This window comes from Cyprinodon tularosa, unplaced genomic scaffold (assembly GCF_016077235.1).
Source record: "Cyprinodon tularosa strain WSP-4 unplaced genomic scaffold, ASM1607723v1 ctg41, whole genome shotgun sequence".
Taxonomy (NCBI): Eukaryota; Metazoa; Chordata; class Actinopteri; order Cyprinodontiformes; family Cyprinodontidae; genus Cyprinodon; species Cyprinodon tularosa.
The window spans coordinates 238,508-259,026 of NW_024039130.1; the positions used below are offsets into that span (position 1 = coordinate 238,508).

General features: G+C 36.2%; 1 protein-coding gene across 1 annotated transcript in view; it reads left to right on the forward strand.

The window, feature by feature from the left end:
- The first annotated feature begins 1,089 nt into the window (after positions 1-1,089).
- The window catches only part of ptgir (prostaglandin I2 receptor), a 41,503-nt gene continuing 22,073 nt past the window's right edge, over positions 1,090-20,519 (forward strand). Inside the window, exons 1-2 of the mRNA XM_038298596.1 lie at positions 1,090-1,286; positions 1,439-2,444. Of these exons, the coding sequence (XP_038154524.1) occupies positions 1,635-2,444 (810 nt within the window). The 5' untranslated portion in view covers positions 1,090-1,286; positions 1,439-1,634. The remainder of the gene's footprint in view (positions 1,287-1,438; positions 2,445-20,519) is intronic.

Here is a 20,519-nt window from a genome sequence, read left to right on the forward strand (position 1 = left end):
TGATCAGAGTCTACAGCAGGATAAGCTGGATGCAAAGAAAAGAGCAAAGAGCCTCATGAGCAGAGGTGTCAAGTAACCAAGTACGAATACTTTGTTACTGTATTCAAGCACACTTTTTAGATATCTGTACTTTACTCCATTACTTATTGTTCTTCCTACTTCTGTATTCTACTCATTACATTTTCACACAAGTATCTGTTCTTTCTATTCCTTACATTTTTAACACAAACGTTACTCGTTGCTCTTTGCTTTGGTTTAATGTTTATAAATATTTACCAATGCAGATCATTGGCTCCATCCACATCTAGTGAAAACTAGTGTAATTGGATGAGTCATATAACGCAAACACTGATTGGTTAGCTAAAGGAAATCATCAGAAGCAAGCAGATGTTCTCCAAACTGCAAAGCGAATTGTCTATGCCATGCTACAATGTGGGATTCAGAAAAAAATGTTGAAATGTCTGAGAGGTCAGACACAGGTGATGGAGACCAACAAGACCTCCCTCATCCTTGGTCCTATCTCAAAGAATTTTTCGAAATAGTCGCAAAATTGAGCTTTCAATTCATACAGTGGCATCTGGCTGTTGTTTTTTAAAGGTTACTTTATACTTTTATACTTTAAGTAGTTTTTGGAGCACATTCTTTTTCACTTTTACTTGAGTAAAGAGGTCAAGTTGATACTTCAACTTTTACTAGAGTGTTTTTAAACTGCAGTTTCTATACTTCTATTTAAGTAACAAATGTGTGTAATTTTGACACCACTGCTTATAAAGGATCTAAAGTGAAATATATTTTTTTATATCTCTCTCTCTATATATATAGACAGACATATATGTAGATAATGAATACTTGTTCCTCTGCATTTTCCAGTATTAGCAATTGCCATTTATTTTAACTATACTGTATGTTTAGCCTACAAAAGTTTTCATGTTGATCTGCTCTTTTGAACAATTCACTCTGAGACAGGTATAATCCACTGCATTGTGTGAAGATGTTGTTTAGTGGGAGGAGCTTTGTATCGATCAAAAACAGACTGGGAGGCGCGCTGCAGTGAACTTAGAGGAAGAAGAAAAGCTTTATACAATCAGTTGTGCTCTCCGCCTGGAAAGTCAGCAACAACCTGCCGACAGCGCTACTTTTAAACTCCGCATCTGAGGATAATTGTTTGTTTTTTCTTTTTCATTTTCTCTGATGGATAAAATGGGAACAACGAGTGAGGAAAAATGAGAAGGCTGGGAGTAAGAAAAGAACTGAAACTTCATAGTTTTTTATGTATAGCTGGTTCGGTGAGTATTCATTATTCATTTTAAGTGTTTGTATAGTTATTTAGACTCTTTTCATATAATTTTGATAGGAATAATGAGAATCTCTATAAATCCTGATGTGCCACTCTGCCAGGGTAGGTTATAGTTTTCTGAAATTGTCATTTGCTCCACAGAAGCTGCAGGAAACCAGTAGTGAACCTGGAGCGCCTTAATGCAAGGCAGCATCATGTCCCCAGCCGTGCATCCTCATTGTGCGACGTGCCAAGTGATTATCACCAGAAAACAGGATTTTAACTTGCGTGGAGATTTGGATTATTTTTTATTGCTCCAAGTATTCTAGAAAAAATATCTCCTGAAAAAAGCTTTAACATGAACACCTCGGAGTGCCACAACACCTCCTCCATTGTGACCAATGTTGACAAACTTTTAACAAGCGCCTTCATGTTTTTCGCTGGAGTAGTGGGGAACCTGCTGGCTCTCTTCATCCTCGGGGTGCACCGGAAGGAGCACCGCTCCAGGTCCTCGGTCTTCTGCGTCCTGGTGACGGGTCTGGCCCTTACTGACCTGCTGGGAACCTGCCTCCTCAGCCCACCTGTGTTCACCTGCTACGCCCTCGACAAGTCGCTGATAAGCCTGGGTGGTGATGCGCTCTGCAACGTGTTTGGCGCAGCGGTCATCTTCTTTGCGCTGGCACCGACTCTCATACTGTGCGCCATGGCGCTGGAGCGCTGCTTGGCCATCAGCCACCCATACTTCTACTCAGTACATATTCGGCGCAACCTTGCCAAAGTCACCCTTTTCTTTATTTACATTTTCTCCCTGGCATTTTGCCTCCTACCATACAGCGGCTATGGTCAGTTCAGACAGTACTGCCCCGGGACGTGGTGTTTCGTTAAAATGGAAGCAGGCAGAGATGGCTTGGTTCTAGCCTTCTCTCTATCCTACTCTTCACTCATGGCGCTGCTGATCTTCATTGTGTTCGTCTGCAACGGCTCGGTGATCGTCAGTCTGTGCCAGATGCGCAGGAGCCACCTGAATCGCCGCGGATCCGTGGTGTCTGTGGCGCGGAAGAAAAGATTTAACCTGGCCTGGTTCGGGCGCGGGGAAGAGGAGATGGACCACCTGGTCCTGCTGGCTCTCATCACTGTCATCTTTGTGGTGTGCTCCCTGCCTCTCACCGTGAGTATTAAACATACCCATCTGTGTTCTAACCAGAGGCGTAGCCAGAAAATCTGAATAGGGGTGGCCGAAAGGCACCAGAACCTCAGGGTCATTCTACACTGACAAACTATCCTTTCCTGCAGCCTCTGCTAATAAATAGAGGCATGTATTTAACCTCTTAACATCCACCTCATTTTGGGAAATCTTCACCTATTTTGCATACCCAAATGGAAAAGCGCCAAATTACATGTGCAATACATTATTTGAAAGCTAACTCCTTAAATTTGGGTATAAAAAAAAATTGGGTGACTGGAACGCAGACCAAACTGCATCAGTTCAAACATCACTCAAAGTTGTTGTTTTTTTATTCTCAGAATTGATAGGTCTTTTTTGAACAGCAGTAATAAAGACATTCTTGAGAAAAGGCAAGTTGTATTGCATTATATTTGTTCTACATCATGTCAACCACAAATACAGAAAATTCCAGACCTCTAGCTATAACAGTTCCAGAGCTGTGGGGTATGGCACATTTGGTGTCAGCTTGGAGTGTCCCGCAATGGCTCCACCTGCTGGTAGAAATTTTACCGGTGGAATTTTATGCATTCTGAATTATTACCCCCACTTAAGGTCCAACAGGTTGCCAGCGACCTGGTTAGTTTTAAGAGGTTAAACATCTATGCTGTCTAAATTAAAGGTATATTGGACAAAATTCTTTCAGGTTTGAGTTCTGGGGCGAACATATTTTACATAGTAAAATACTTTTATCAATAATCTTTCTGCAAAAAATTATATTTAAGTCTACTGATATCCACATTTAATGAATTTTGAAGTTATTGTTAAAGTATTTATCTCTGAAGACTCCTAGATGACTTTATAGGTATATAATTTTATCTTCACCCCAAATAATTCAAAATGTATTTCTGAAAAGGGCACAAATGCTGTATCTAACATCTTTAATGTTTGTATATTGATGTGCATAATTAACCACAGTGTTTCTGTTGTCCAGTAGTTAATATATGAAAAATGTAAATGTTTAATAAGTTTGAAGATTCCCCGTCATTCTCCCTGGTTCTAACGTAGAGCCTGATTTATTGCAGAATTGATGATTTTCAGTACCAGTACTACACTGCAAAAAATGTTAATCTAAGTAAGTCAGTTCTTCTTAAAATAAGTGTATTTTTCTGCAATTAAGCAGGTAAGTTAGACACTTTGTCAACGGCACCACACAATTTACATTTAGAATAAGAAAAAACAACAACAGTCTCTTATTTCAAGTGCATAATGTCTAATTATCTTATTTTAAGGGTAAAAATACTAATTCCATTGGCATATCATCTTATTTTCCATACTCAAATTAAGGGTAAATACACTTATTTTAAGAAATGTTTACTCATTTTCGGAATGTTTTTTGCAATGTATAGGTTAAGTAAATTAGAAGTGAGGGGGAAAACAGAAAAGATTTTTTTATTCTACGTGGTTTAAAACTTATTGTGTATTACAGTATTGTTTGAAAATCTTTAATGTGTTTGTTGCAAATTATATTCAATATGTGAACTTCAGCTGCTACATAGGGAAGTCTTTCTTGATCTCACCATATTTGTGATGTGCAATTCTACTCTGGGGTTAAACCTGATTCTTTTATGGAAAGATACATTTATAAAGAAAAGCTGAACAAGATGAAAATGGTCAATTGCTTTCACTTGTTTCAGAAAGTGAATTTGATTAATTTAACGCCTTTTATTTCCTGAAATTTTAATAATTATGACTCACAGAGAATGAAAACCTCAAATCCAGTGTCTCATAGAACCAAAATTAGTTATAATATTGGAAACTAATGGTGTCAGTTTGTGATGAGTTAACTTACATTTAGAGTTTCAAGATTTCCTCACCCACCACCCTGAGACCTTGCCTCAGTCAGCAACACAGTCATCAGGCAGACTGCTGATGTCCACAGAAAAATCATCAACAGCCTCTTTATGGAGGATAAACCACTAAAGGTTATGGCTGAGGAAGTTGGTTCATCACAGAGTGCTGTAGCCAAGTATATTCATAGAGGATTAAGGAAAGGAAATCTAAAAGGTGTGATCTAAAAGGATTAATCATGAAAAGGGATAAAATCAGCCATGAGAAGATTGCCAAGCAAAATTAATTAATAATCAATAATACAGGGAAGCTTCCAGGGGGAGTAGACTTAGTCTTTGGCAGCAAACAATGAGTCCAAGATGCTAAAGGTCAGTGAAAGCAATGATTTTACAATGATTTTCACCCAATATCTTGTAAAGCCCTTCACAGCTATTGATTTTTTGAAGAAAAGGTTACTCTATTTGTGGAGAGGGGGGGCACTGTTATGACTAATAAATTGCTTTTATTTGTTTATTATTATTCATAAAAACAATACAGAAAACCAACTATTTTGCACAACATTGTTATGTTAGACAAATGACTGTATATCATAGTATCTAATTGAACTTTTGTAATGACGGTGTTCAGTTGATGATCCAGCAATCAGCAGCAGGCCAATAGACTCATGTAGACCTTTGGGAAAAATTAAGGGCTCACAGATGGATTAAAACCGTCTGTTTTCCCACCTGACTTGTTTGTTGTCATGGTAGGCCAATCAATTTTCAGCTTGAAAATCCAGTAAATCAGAACACCTCTCTGTGATATCTGCTTCTGTAAATAGATAATTTCCATATTTGGGAAACATCCATTCATATTATAAGCTAACAATTCAGGGCCCCATCATGTTCTTTCCGATGCATTAGCCATGTTGATCACAAGTCACTATAACAGAATTAGAATATTTCTAAAAAGTCAACACCTTGGTTTGTTTAAACCAGGCGTCCAAATTGTCGTACAAACAAGTTTAGACATGTCTGATCTCAAGATGAAAGAAATGAGTTGTATTGACAGTAGGTTTTGCTTTTGTAAGGGTTACAATGAGAGGAGATGGATATCACCTTCTGTCTTCCCTAAGGGAATCATCAGGTTTATATGAACGTTCAGTGGGCATGGTGACTGTTGTGGAATGTCTTTGTATGCACTGTTTAAGCCTCCTTAACGGTTGTGTTCTGTTCTTCTGGCTCAGCATTGAGGTGTGTCTGATGTGTGAATTCGTCTTGAGCAGCTGTCTCTCTAGCCTCATACTTGGTCCTATTTTAGAGAAGTTTACCTAACCTGAAAACCCTGGAGGACTGGTCTAGCCCTGCCTCTCCCTCACGGTAGAGGGTTGCTTCCTGTCAGTTGAAATCTAAGACAAACTCTGTTCCACTAAACATTGCAAGGCTAACTAAATAAGGGCTTTAAAGTATGTGATAAATGCAGATTTTGTAATAAGGATTTGGTTCCTGTGGTATATGATTGCCATCTTCTTAGAAATAAAGTGCTTTTTTAAGCTATAAAAAGGGTTGTGTTCTCACCATTTAGTCATTTGCAGTCTGTCTGGATGCTTTCTGGTAACATGAGGGCCGAATATTTGACTCACCTGTGGTTCATGATGAAATATGACCCAAATCGTAGCTGAAAAAAAAAAAAAAACCTGCGGAAACACAACCATGACAAAGTGTTTTTCATGTCTGTCTCAGTAAGACTCCAGGAAACATCCGCTTTGCTGCTTACAGACATACTGCATGTGTATTCTAGACAAGCAATGAGGCTGAGTGAAGTTGTTTCAGTTTCGAAAGAATCAGGATTGAAGATATCCAAAATATGATCTTATTTGTGCCTGATTTAGATTTCAAATGTATAGGAATAGGGTTTTAGGGTTAGAGTCACTGTCAGTCAAGATCACACTAAACTCTCCTTCTTTAAGAATGACAGATGTTTTTTGTTTTTTTAAGTCTTTCACTTGGAAGAATTATGCCTCATTCTTTGCACAATGATTTTTATTAATCCACGCCTAAGGGTTTCCAAGCATTGTTTGCTTGTTTAACGTGTAAAAACATATCAGTCATATTAAACTACAGGTTTTGACTCATCTTATGCTTTTTTTGTTTAACTATGTTTTTACCCATTTAGCTGCAGACTTGCTGGTGTGCCTCAGACCATTGTCCTTCTGTACAATCTGAAGGCTTTTAAGCTTAATGCCATAAAATGATGGCCAAACATTTTCCTTCTAGGTTTTCTGATTGCATTGCTTTTTTGGTTTGAAAGTTATTAAATTCAGGAGCTAGTATTTTAGCAGCTTTCTGGGTCACAGTAAATACAGATATGAAGAATGTCTAAACAATAGTCTCTCTTACATTCAAAATATGATTGTAGATGGTAATAAAATGCTTAAATTCTTATTTATGACAGGCTTTTCATAGTAATTTGCCTGTTATTCACAGGCTGTGAATGTTATGAGTTGGCTCTACAATGTGCTGTCATATGCTACGAGGATAAAACATAAATATCTCTAAATTACATGTTGATTTGAGTCATGCAAAGTTCTTAAAATATTTAAAGAAATTATTAAATGAGCAATAACTGGTGCAGACTTAAATTTTCTATACATGCTGTTTGCTATCTTAATCACTTTAATCCTGTGGTGCTTTGCCTAGAGACATTTTTTACAGTTTTTTGTGTCTGTTTTTAAAGCTTTGTGGTTGTAACATTCATCATCCTGTGAAGCCTGATACAGCATGCATAAGCAACTGTAACCTTTTTCCCGACAGATGTGTGTCTGTGATTAACACTGGTTGGTTTGGCTCACAGCACAACAGATGCCAGAAAGGAAGGCAGAAAGAGGTCTGATTCAGTCTGCTGCACTGTTGTTAATGTGTTGCTCACATTTGATATATTCTGAAAAGATTTATTGTGGACATGCACAGGAAGGGAATGACTGACTGCATTTTTATTTCTTTTAGTTTTAGTGAGCATAAGAGGAAACCACAAAAAAAAAAAACATGGTGCTACCATATGTTCCCCATTATTCTTAAACTAGTTAAAGCAATGTTATGTAACACAATACACCTCAGAGAGCCAATGTTAGAATTATTTCAGTCTGAAGAATTGGATCTGTACCAGCAGTGTCGCCATATTAATGGAATTGAAGAAAAAAGTCAGGGAATGGAAGAGTAAGAAAAGCTTGACCGGGATTATTAAATGTATGATAAAAAAAAAAAAAACATTTATTATATTGTACACGTTTTGGATCTCATCTATGAATAAAGTCACATTAGTTATAGTGCTCAGGTCTCAAAAGGTCTTTATTTACTTGCTGGCTTTTGGAAACAAGGAGACATCTCTAAGGCGTGCCTGTTTTATCGCAGTTGGGGAAGTGTTGTAACTGTTAGAGAACTAAAACTGCATGTCTTATGATGATGCCTTCAAAAAGTAGTGTAAGAAAGTGACAGTGGTTGTGAAGCAAGGGGGTGTATTGGAACACGCAGTCTAGAATCCATTCCTCCAGCTTCTCAGGCTTAGTGTATGTTACATTTACAGTTGCTTGCCATGTCTGAGTGCAATTGAGCAGTAAAAGTTGATATGTTAATTGTATTACATGAGCTGTTCTGTGAAAATGCGCTTAATTTGTCTATTGCCGGATGAACTCATTTAGGTCATGTAATTAAGTTATTGAAAATGCATTACCAGAGGTACTATGTAGCCACTGCATATTACATTTTTTCAAACTTATAGCTTTAAGGTCAATCTCCAACTGCAGCAGATTTAATAAAAGATTTCCCTCGATGCAAATGTGTCATTTAAGAAAGATTGTTCTGACAGTTTAGGACAAATAACTTCTGCATAAATAAAATTCTTTGTTTCTGTCTTTTATGCAAAGTTAAAGCAAATATTAGAAGTTGTAAACCAGCAAAACTAAAAAAAAATCCTCTGGTCTTTGTTCTCAGCCTTACCTTTTGCATGTGAACCACAGAGCTCCCAATGGGACATAAATGGGTGATCAATGCCAGGATAGATGCAATGTTCAGTTGCCTGACTTCCCTTTGGGAAGATACTAGAATTGAGCTCTTGCTTTTCCAAAGCCACGAAAGGAAAGACATAGAATTGTGACTTTTTAGCTAATCTTGATCCCACATATGGTTTAAATATTCATAAAAGGTTTCCATTAGTGTGTATTTAAGTTCTTCAACAGACATACTATACTGACCGGTGTGCAAGTCAGCTCAAATGTCAGGAAGGCTCATATTGAACCATAAACTAAATACTACTTCACTGGCTTAAAAGGGAAAGTATAACGTGGATAAGAATAGCCTTAACACTTCCATTACCCTGTAATGCTATTTGAGTATGAGCATTCACACACAGAGCAGCTTCTGAGACACATTACTTCAACTCTTTATAGGTTTAATTTAGATATGAATTTGATCTGATTTACAACCAAAGTGCAGAAGCAGCAACTTTGGAGCCCTGTGGTCATGAAAGGGGGGATGTGGTGAACTTTTATTTACTCTACTTACCTCTGTGCTGGTGATTCTCAGTCATCCAGGTCAAAGTAATTCCAAAAAAGATAGTAAGCAAACAACTGGACTTTGTTTTCCAAGTTTGAAGAGGTTTTGCTTCCCATCCAGGAAAGTTTCTTAATTCAAAATGTTGAGATTAGCTCAACAAAGCCTTGTCTGTTAACTCTGTTTTACTACCAGCTAATATCAAAGCAATGGATAAAGTTTGTAAGGATTAAGGGTTAGTTTGTTAGCCAGCACACACACACAAATTGTGCATTTCTCTTTGCCATGGCCTCTTCCATCATATTTACAATCTGGGCAGGTTTACTTATTTTTTCTTCATTTCCCTTTTTGACAAAACACTGTATCAATGGCACAGCCAAAGGATGACGAGGCTGGAGTCGCCGAGTCTAGACTATAGCTACCAAATCCATTCAGGCATTGGAATGTGGAGAAGATATAATGAAGTTCAAATGGAGCGAAATAAGTGACCATATGGCAGGGATGTTGTTGCCAAGGAGGTTAATCTGAGTATTTTAGAAACTAGTGCTCTACTCTCACTTTTTATGTATAACTATTTGATGAACATTGTTTGGACGGAAAAGGGGGGAACAATCCAGGGCCCAAAAAAAACTGAGGTTAAGATTTAGTCACTTCTAGGAGGGTCCAGCAGCATACTCGCCAGAAAGTGTTTTTAATTCTATTATTTAAATCTGACAGTTTTCAGAGTCTGAAGGAGCAAAAGCAAGATCATTAATACTTTTGAATAGGCTAGGCAGTGCATTTCTCTGTTCCTCTTTCTCTGCCAGGCATTTCAGGCATTATAAACTTGACTTTTATGTCATCTTTATTTTTAAGCTTCTATCTAAGCAGTTAGTAATGTTTCATAAAAGACATGCCAGAATAATTAAAATGAGATGCTTTAAATTAAAATGAGAGGGGGGGACAAACGGGTCATTTGTCCCAGGCCCGGGACTGAGGGGGGCCCAAAATTGACACTCTGACAATTAAAAATACAGGCAGAAGTAATTTTTCACAACACATTTGTGATAAAAATATTTGATATTAGAGAAAATATATAAATATATCTGCATTTGGTATATGTAATATGTTTTCTTTAAATAAGGGGCCATTACAACTAGGGGTGGGTATTGCCAAAGAAGTCACGATTCGATTCGAATCACGATTCACAGGCCACGATGCGATGCATCATGATACTTGAATTATTGCGATGCATTGCAATATTTTCTCCTCCATGTTTTGTTTTTGAATGACTCGGCACAGTATCCCGCGGCCGGAAATGCTTGTGACACAAGGCAGCGTGCGTCAACACATTTGCAGCGACATCTACTGGACTGAAAGTTGTATTACACTTGTTTTTAGCTGATGTTCGCCAACCATTCATGCAATTTTATTTATTCATTTTTTTTAATTAATAATCGATTCTTGGCATCAAGAATCGATGCAGTAGATCACGAAAATTAGAATCACGATGCATCATCATCACGATTATTTTGCACACCCCTAATTACAACTCCCCCCACTCAACATAAAATGGTTTGACCAGGACAACGGCGGGCTGCAATTTTTTAAGTTTGTTTCGCTGCAAAATAAGAATGTCAGGTTTTCACAAGTCCGGCACACAGATGAGAAAAGAGGGAAAGGGAAGATGAGACCAAAAGGCTTGAGGGATTTTAGGTGTGAATATTAAAAATAAACTGAGGATGAGTCAGGAACAAGTCCAGGAACGGAATTGCAAAAGAATGATGCCCATTCAGAGCGAGGTAAGAAACAATGCAGTATCAATGTGATTGTAAAGTATAGCAACTGCTAGCTAGTGTAAGGGAGAAAAAAAACTTTTCTTCTACAGGAATACTGGAGCTTAGCGCTAAAAGAGCAGAAAGATGGCAGAGGTCTTGGTGCAGTTTGAAAGACAGAGCGGAGCAGGAGAGGCAGCTGAGGCGTTGCAGCTTTGGGGGGCGAAAACAGAAAAACAAAAAGCAATCCCTTCTTTGTTTAATCGTTTAGTGAATGATTGAATGATATGCCAAACATTATAGTCACATACAGTATCATGTAGTTAAAGATGTTTCATGAACATATTTTCAAAAAGATACATCTTCAAAGGGCCCAAAAAATACTGAGGTCAAGAATCAGTTCTCTGGCTATTTTCTGAGTCTTAAGAAACAAAGGAGAGACCATTATGACTTTTAAATTGGCTAGGCAGTGTATTTCTCTGTTCTCCCTTCCCTGCCAGGCATTTCAGGCATTATAAACTTATAAAGTTGATTTTTATGTCATCTCTCATTTGAAGCTTCTATCAAAGCAGTTAGAAATGTGTCATAACAGACATTCCAGTATAATTTAAATAAGTTACTTCATATTTACTTCAGTATTTAAAAGTTATGTTGATGATAGTGTCTAATCTGTTCACTCTTGGTAAGGAGAGCCAACTTTTGAACATATTTCATATATTATAATCTGACACAATACTTTGAGGATCACGAAATAAACATTTGACTTAAAACATATACAGTTCTGATGCAGTATCTTCCTTTTATAGTAGGGTACCCGCTCTCCTTCTATCTCTATCTTCACTGCTCCTCTTGCTCCTTGGCTCAAAGAGGAGGTTATTTTTACTCAGCATTTTCCTCCCTATCCTGTTTTTCCTTTATTAAACAATATCCACACCGTTAAATACTAAAATGATAGAAATGAGAAGAATGTGCATTTTAACATCATATTTCAAGGAGTTTATTAGTAATTTCAACACGTTAACATGAAAGGAAATAAGTTTTGCGGGTTCCAGAGCAGCACAATATCAAAGTATAAAATAGTAAAATAGCTATAAAAATGTAAAGTATAAAAATGAAATAAACAAGATACAAAATGCACATTTAAGCAATTACTATATATAAAATAAATAAATATAGGAGCCTACAACATTGCAATAGTGGTAAATAAAATGGGGCATTCTGAGGCTTTTTGATGGACCATTAGGGTGACTCCTGAAGTAAGGTCAAGTTACTACAGAAAATTAATTATTTTGAAAATTAACCAGATGGTTAATTTTGTTTCTGTGCACGACCTCCTGTCCCAAGCAATCTGCTCTGTTCCATCTTGGTGCGTTGTGCTTCAGCATCCAGTAGGCATATAAAACAGTTCAGTAAATTTTGGTTCGATGTTCCTTTGCTGTCTGAGCAGCTCACTGGGCTGAAATGTTTCCGCATAAAAATGCATGTTTTTCTCACAGTCACCTACAACTTAAACTGCTCTCCACCTGCATTTGTGGCTTGATGTGCTCCTCTTCCAGGGCCTGCCGTCACTATCACACTCACTAACAGCATCTGTAGCCTGTGTGTGGCAGTTACTATTGCTACAGTGCGTGTTGACTATGAGCTGCAGCACGTATGCCCAAACCCTCAAGCTACTTTTTTTTTGGTACTCGCGCTTCTCTTGGTTGTCCAAATATAAAACACCTCACAGTTGGGAGACCTAGATCATCGTCCTACAGTCAGGTTCAGTGTAACTTTAGTTTATATATTCCAATCTTAAAATATAGATAAAAAAAAAAAAAATACAGAGGACATGACCTCAGTGCCGTCAGTGATAGTTACGGCCCTGGATTAATCTATTTAAGAGTAGATGTGTTGATAAAAACTCTTTTTGATATCATGGCTTGAACATGATGAATATTTGTTTTTTCCTGTTGTATTTTGAAATGGATAAACCAAAGAACGAAACATACACAGAGTATGACAATATAAATCTATCGGTATTAAAATTGAGACTGGCCTAAACACCTCAGTAATGTTACTCAGCAGTTTACCACTTTCACTTTATCCAGTTAAAGTTTATCCAGCTTCTGATGGCTTATTCCAACAGGATCATACAACATGAAAACAGTTTAGATAATCTCAAACTGTTTTCCGCATATGAGAAAATGTGTTTACTCTACTCCAATGGCGTCAGTATTCACCGGATTTTAAACCAGTTGATCACCTTTGTTATGTAGTGTAATGGAAAATTAAAGCTAATCTAAACCAGACACACATAGCAGAAAGATTTTCTGCATATTTGCTCTCAGGGTTGATCTGTGTAGCTAAAAATAAATAAAAATTATTTTCTTATATTGTTGTTCTGCTAAACACTACCGAACCTGTTATCAACATGTTATTAAGGTGCTTACTCTAAATGGCTATAAGCCATTATTTGAATGATACAGTTTTCCCATTAAAATCAGAGCTATCCTTGCATGAGTGCACCACACACATTGAAACAAACAATGCACTCAAAAGGTAAACAAATTGACCACTACTGTAAAAAATCCCTGGAAGTAGTAAAACACTTTAAATTACTGTCAAAAGATATGAGTGATGGCTACAGGAAGTACATTTTAAGATTGCTGTCAAATGTATTTCTAAATATTTTAATTCATATACCAAACAAACCAACATTAATAACTATTATATAAGCAAGAAGCAAACCAATTCCAGGAGTTCTTAGCACACTGGGTAAAAGTGGACAGCTTCTGAGAGCAACATAATAACCAACATGCCATTCTGACACTTTTACATTCACAGGACAATGCTTTTACAAGGTTAAGCAAACAAGAAATAAAAACATGTAGAGGAAAGATGTCTGGGACAAGAAAAAGCAAGAGATTGAAATGCCTGTGTGTAATTAATTACCTCTGAGACTATAGTACCGGCTAGAGATGCAGCTTCTAGATCCAGTTGTACTTTGTTTATACAAACGAGCATTTGTTTCCCTGTTAACCAAGCACATGTATTTATCATTACAATAGTTCAAGCAGGGCCAGGATCTTTTAAACCCCATTAACACTGAACTCCCCCACTAAATGCCAGTGGAAATGAAGAGTCACTGGATGACAGCACCGACAGTCAACTGGAACCAGATCAAGTGAAGGAGTGCAGATAAAAGAGGGGGACTCTTCAAATCCCGGAAAAATCTAAGATGAATCAGGACTCAAAATACTCTAATTGTTGCCAAAAATGACTGAACATGTGTCAGTATTTGGACTGAAATTGTGGAAAAAAAGACTTGTGAGACATTACTAAATAAATGAGGTAAAATTCAGAAAAACATCCCGTCAAAAACAAGTACAGACATTTGGAATCTGTCAACAACTTGCATTCAATTCATGGGGGAAATAAAAGAAAACAAGGGAGTTTTAGATATTCAAAGAAAAGCCTAAATGTTTGCAAATGTGTTCGGCAGCTGAGATTGTTTTTTAAAGGCATGTTTTGAGTAATAACTGTATGTTGGACTATAGCGGTGTATTTTGAGATTTAATGAGTTAGAAAACTATGAATGAAAGAGAAAACCTTTTCTGGGGTTCAGCGGCGTGCTCCCCAGAAAATGTTTCTTAAATCTGGCAATTTTCTGAGTCTTAAGAAGCAATAGCCAGACCATTAGGACTTTTGAATTGGCTAGGCAGTGCATTTCTCTGTTCTCCCTTCCCTGCAGGCATTTCAGGCAATATAAACTTGTAAGCTAGATTTTCATGTCATCTTTCATTTGAAGCTTCGATCCAATCAGTTAGAAATGTGTCACAACAGACATTCCAGTATAATTTAAATAAGTTGCTTCATATTTACTTCAGTACTTAAAAGTTATGTTGATGATAGTGACTAATCTGTTCACTCTTGGTAAGGAAAGCCAGCTTTTGAACATATTTCTATTATAATCTTACACAATACTTCAGGTATCATGGAATAAACATTTGACTTAAAACATATACAGTTCTGGCGCAGTATCTTTTTTATAGTAAAGTACCTGCTCTCCAATCTCTATCTTCACTGCGCTTCTTGCTCCTTTCTCAAAAGAGGAGGTTATTTTTACTCAGCCTTTTCCTCCCTATCATTTTTTCCCTTTATTAAGGAATATCAACACAGTTAAATACTAAAATGACAGAAATGAAAAAATTGTGCATTTTAACATCATATTTAAAGGATTTTTATTAGTTATTTCAACACATTAAAACAAAATTTGATGAAATAAGTTTTGTGGGCTCCAGAGCAGCCCAATATCAAAGTATAAAATAGTAAAAAGTGTTATAAGTAAGTTGAGAATAAATAAGCTCTACACTACACTACAAAAAAATGCATGTGCAAGAGAATGCACAAGCCATTTTCTACTCTTGCACAAACTGTTTTAAAGTTGCTCTCACAGCTCATGCATGCTTACTGTGCCTTAACATCTGCTCTAACCCCAAAATCCCTCAATCACTATATAGAGCGGGGACTATATCGTAAAGTCAGATTTACAGTTCGGACAGATGATCACTTCCCTATTGGTCCATCGCCATCTCAGCCAAATCCCATAATGATTTGCGAGGAGAGCTCTCCGCTCAGAGCATTCCAGGCCATTCATGACTGTAAATGATTTCCTTAATCAGCCCCATAGGACCTCGGCATCTTCCATATATTGAAAGACTGGAGCATTCATATTGACGCAGGATGGATAGCTAAATTTAGCTCTCAGAAGAGGGAGCACAATGGAAATTGAAACCTGTCACATTGGTGGAGAGTATCCCATGACCCTTGTTTCTGCTGTAGGTTTTGGATATCTCTGTACACCGTGGGAGTGGTCCAGCGTGCAGGTTAGTTATTCGCGCATGATGTGACTGCTTTGTGTTCCAGTTGGGTTTTATGCTCCAGGTGCTGCTGCGAGTTAAACCCTCAGTTAGCTTCCATGGAAATATAATGCCCAACAATTGGCAGCTTGCTTTGTGAAAGTGAATAATAAGAGTTCATTTTCCTAATGAATGGAGGCACAATCCTGAATATGTTTGTGTTTCACGCTCATGATTAGACATACTCTGGCTGTCGTCAGGTTACAGAGGTGCTAGTTTTTGTTTTGGTTATAATATATTTAGTTTTTTTGTCTTTGTATTTCACTGGTTTAAAGCAATACATTAGAAAATGGACAATATTTTGTGCCTGGTTTCTACTCTCAGGGTTTTGATATAGGTTTTGGCTAATTCTGATTTCTCTTCGAAGACTAGGCTGTATAAACAATAAAAAAATAAACTTTAAGGAATGAGAGAACATGCCTTTGGATTTCAATCATTGTGCAGTTCAACTATGATGTGTATAGTTGGTCAACAAGGTAAAGCAATGGAGACAAGCAAGTGTGGCATAGTTGTAAAAAAAAAAGGTCAAAGAAAAATTGTAAAAATTGTCAAGAAGATGTTTTATCTAAAGGGATAAAACATGAGTAGAGCTGGGAAAATAGTTTGAGTGTAAAGTACACAAAGCTCCAGCTGTTTATATGTAAAAAAGAAAAAAGAGTCCCTTCTTTACGTATTCTTTTGGTAAATGGTTGAATGCTTTACCAAAGTGGAAGGTGTTACATGAACAGATATTTAAACAGATGCACCTCCCCCTGTAACTGCTTGTTTCTATGGTGTTTAGAGCACATAAACATTAGGCCGGTCATGACTGTAAATGATTTCCATAATCAGCCCCATAGGACCTCAGCATCTTCCATATATTGAACGACTGGCGCATCCTTATTAACGCAGGATGGTTAGCTAAATTTAGCTCTCGGAAGAGGGAGCACAATGGAAATTGAATCCTCTCATATTGGTGGAGAGTATCCCATGACCCTTGCCTCTGCTGTAGCTTGGGACTGCTTTGTGTTCCAGTAAGGTTTTGTGCTCCAGGTGGTGCTGCAAGTTAAACCCTCAGTTAGGCTTCCAGTGAAATATAATACTCAACAATCAGCAGCTTGCTTTGTGAAAGGCAATAATAAGAGTTTATTTTCCTAATAGATGGAGGCACAATCCTGAATGTCTTTGTCTAAATGTTCATTCTCATGTTTAGACATATTTTGGTTGTTGTCAGGTTACAGTAGCGGTAGTTTTTGTTATGTTTATGATCTATTGAGTTTCATTTGGCCTTATATTTCAGTTGTTTAAAGCCATACATCAGAAAATGGACAATATTTTGTGCCTGGTTTTAGGGCTGGGCAATTAATTGCATTTGCAATATATAATCACAATTTAACAAAACACAATATCAAGTCACAGACGCACTGATTTTTAATCACACTATATTTTACAAGAGTAAGACACTAAATTTCTTCCTCCAACCCTTTAGGTGGGGGTTTTACCACCACATAGAAAGGTGCAGCCAGTTTGCAGATCCATGCATGCAAGTAGAAGTAAACACTTTTTCACACAATGACTACAGTGATGTCCTGTATCAATGGACTCTTGACGAGCAAGCTTTCAAAAACTGAAAGCCTTGAGTGAAGCATCTACAAGTTTGGGGTTTGTGCAAAGGAAAATCGAATGCAATTTTGCTGAAAAATAATTGCAGTTTAGACTTTTAGCAATTTATTTTTTAGCCCTATCTGGATGTACCCTCAGGGTTTTGATACAGCTTTTTACTAATTCTGATTTTTCTTCCAAGACTTGATTATAAGAACAATAAAAAAACTTAAAGGAATAAGATAGAATGCCTTTAGGTTTCAGGCAATGTACAATAAAGAAAGCAACAAAGTGACAAAAGTACAGCAAAGACAGATTGGCAAAGTGCGATCCAAAAAATTACAACAGCTCAGGTGTATAATTTTATTGTTATATAGCTGGAACAAAAAGTAAAAAAATGCCCGTGTGATTTGCCATAAAATGCTAGAAAAAACACTGGTGTTTTATTAGTGTTCTGAAGTTTTTAATAGGGATGCACGATATTGGGATTTTGGCCGATATCCGATATGCCGATATTTAAAAACTCATGTAGCCGATAACCGATATCGATACTGATGTTAAAGCTGGACAAAAATAAGTAGTCATTGAAAATAGCAGTTTTGTTATACATTTCTGACACTTTGAAAAATAATATACTCAAATATATTTTCATATGCTGATATCAAATTGATTTTTAAAAACGCGGTATCGATCTATTTTACTTTCAAAATCTCGTGAAATTTCATCGTTCTGTTACAAACTCTCGTGATATTTTGCAAATTCTTGTGAGATTTTGTTAGTAAAATAGATAGATACCGCGTCAATATATCAACGTATAAAAATATGGCAAAATTTTGTGAATTTTCGGGGGATTTCGTAGCATAACGATGACATATAGCAATATTTCATTGGTAAAAGAGATTGATATGGTGTTTTTAAATGGCAATATATCAGCATATGATGATATTGTGATATTTTAATGTATCAATATTTTTTCCTTCGTCTTTAGAAGTTTTTAAGTCTGTAAAAAAGAAGTTTTTGAGGAAGAAGAAGAAGTAGTATTATTCTTTTTTTTAGACTTTAGAAACTCAGAAGCTGATCAAATATCGGGTTAAATATCGGTGGGGTGGCCGATGTCCGATATTCAGTTTTAAGGCCGATACAGGCCGATACCGATAGGAGGCCGATTATATCGTGCATCCCTAGTTTTTAAAATGTTATTTTATTGTTATATATTGTTATATATTTTCAAAATGCTGCAATGATTTAAACTAATCTGATTGCAGTTTCTAGAGAATGTGCCAAAGTACTTGTGTTGTTTCAACCTACGCATCACCATCCCTTCTCCTCTGGCTTTAAGAAGATTGCCTTGCTTTTCCATTGCTTACGACAAAGACTGTATAAAAAGTTGAAATTTGTACTTGTGAAGAACAAAGATGAGGTAAAAAGGAAAGTTCTGACATCCATCGCTCCCATCAACATGTTATAAAACTATACTAAGCAAGCTTAGTGCAGCATGTGTGCAGATGGCAGAGAAACCCAGTAGATAGCCTGACAATGTAGTGTTTGAAAAAATTGTATGGAAACAGTATAACTGTAGAGTATTCCAACAACATTTTATAAATAACCAGTACTGTTAAAGTCTGGGCTCTTATTTGGACTTATTGATTGGGATCCACGTGGCTTAAATCATATATAGAAATTAGAACTACTTGTAAACCCTGCAGCAACCAACAATTTAACATCTAAAAACTTAATATCTGCTAGTAAAGTAATAGTTGTGACCATTTTCAAAGTAATGACACCAGTAATATTATAACTTGCTTACTTAGTTGGATAGGTTTATAAACAGTATATAATAACCTATAGGCCTATGTATCTTTTAATCAATATAAGGTCTATGCCACCCTTTACGTCTTGAAACAAACATTGTCATGTTTGTTTCAAGCTCCACCTCAGCAGCTGAACATTTGTGAGCTCATAAAACTGTGAAATATAACGTCAACGTAATAAAAAAACATATATATGGCAGAGTGTAATAATCATCTGTCCAGGTGTCTAAGGTTACACTAAAAAAGGAAAATAGTCATCACTGATGTAATAAAACTCTGATATTAAGAAATCATTTTCAAACTTGAGACTTTAGATGATATTCTGTTATTTTTTTATTTATATATTTCATTAGAAAGCATGAAAAAAGCCTTTAGTATAAAAATTCCACCAGTTTCAGTTCAGTAACACTAATTGTGCAACAGATCGCAAAAAGGAAGACGGATGTTTGCACTGCAGCATAAATATTGTCCCTTGTTTTACAAGTAGGGAGTGACATTGTGGGAGAGGTTAATGCTTTAAAAGTATCTTATCCAAATTGTGTGTTTTTTCAGCATGTATTATTTGTTTTGGGGGGATGGGGAGGTCTGGTGCATTCATATTTTTCTAAAACGTTTTGAGTTGGCGCACAACACACATTCTTGTTTCAAAGAGCCCAAGCAGAATGTAGACAACAACAGGGATTTGACCAAATTAAAAAGATAATTACTACCAGACACAGTTGTGGGTCTGGGAATTTAAGGACCATGTGCAAAATAAAAGTTGTTTACTAGAAATGATGGGAAGAAGTTTCCATTGTATTTCCTTTGCTCTGAGTGACCGCTATCCTCTGCTAAAAATAAATTAAATCTGACTGAACCTGAGAGTGAACTGATTTCTTTTTAGGTGGTTTAAGATTTTTCCAATGCTTTTTAAATTTAGATTTTAAGAGACAGTTATTTGAAAACATTTTACATATTTATAAAAAAGATATGCATTTAATCTTCATGAAGGACGGTGATTTGACAATAAAGACTGAACTATATATATATATATATATATATATATATATATATATATATATATATATATATATATATATATATATATATATATATATATATATATATATATATATATATATATATATTCTTTGGAAAATGCTAAAACAAGAAAATATTCTATCCTTAACATATTTAGGGACACAATAATGGTAGAATACAAAGACTATTGAGTATACTTTTAGAATAAATTGATTTTTTATTAATTCCACTTATGTCAGGCATTGTTTTCTGGTTTGTTTAAAAACTCAAAATGTAAAATCCTCTTTAGGAGGCAATTTGTTGTCATATATTTAGAAGGATATGTCTTAGGTTTGCTTAAAAAAAAAAATATATATATATATATATGAATCCTATGTTGATCGCTTGCTTTAGCCCATTAGAAACTTTCATTAGGAACTTTGATTATAATATAGTATCTATAAAACTGAGTCTTTTATTTTGAAGAGTATCTGTTCATTCAATTTTTAATGCACTCCCTATATATTTCCAATACATTCATACCACAGGCTCTAATTTCAATATAAAGGATTGTGATAAAAAGGTAGATGATTTTATATTTTCTCTTTAGATCACGCTGAGAACTTCTGTTTTACGCTCTTTTTTTCCCCTATTTTTT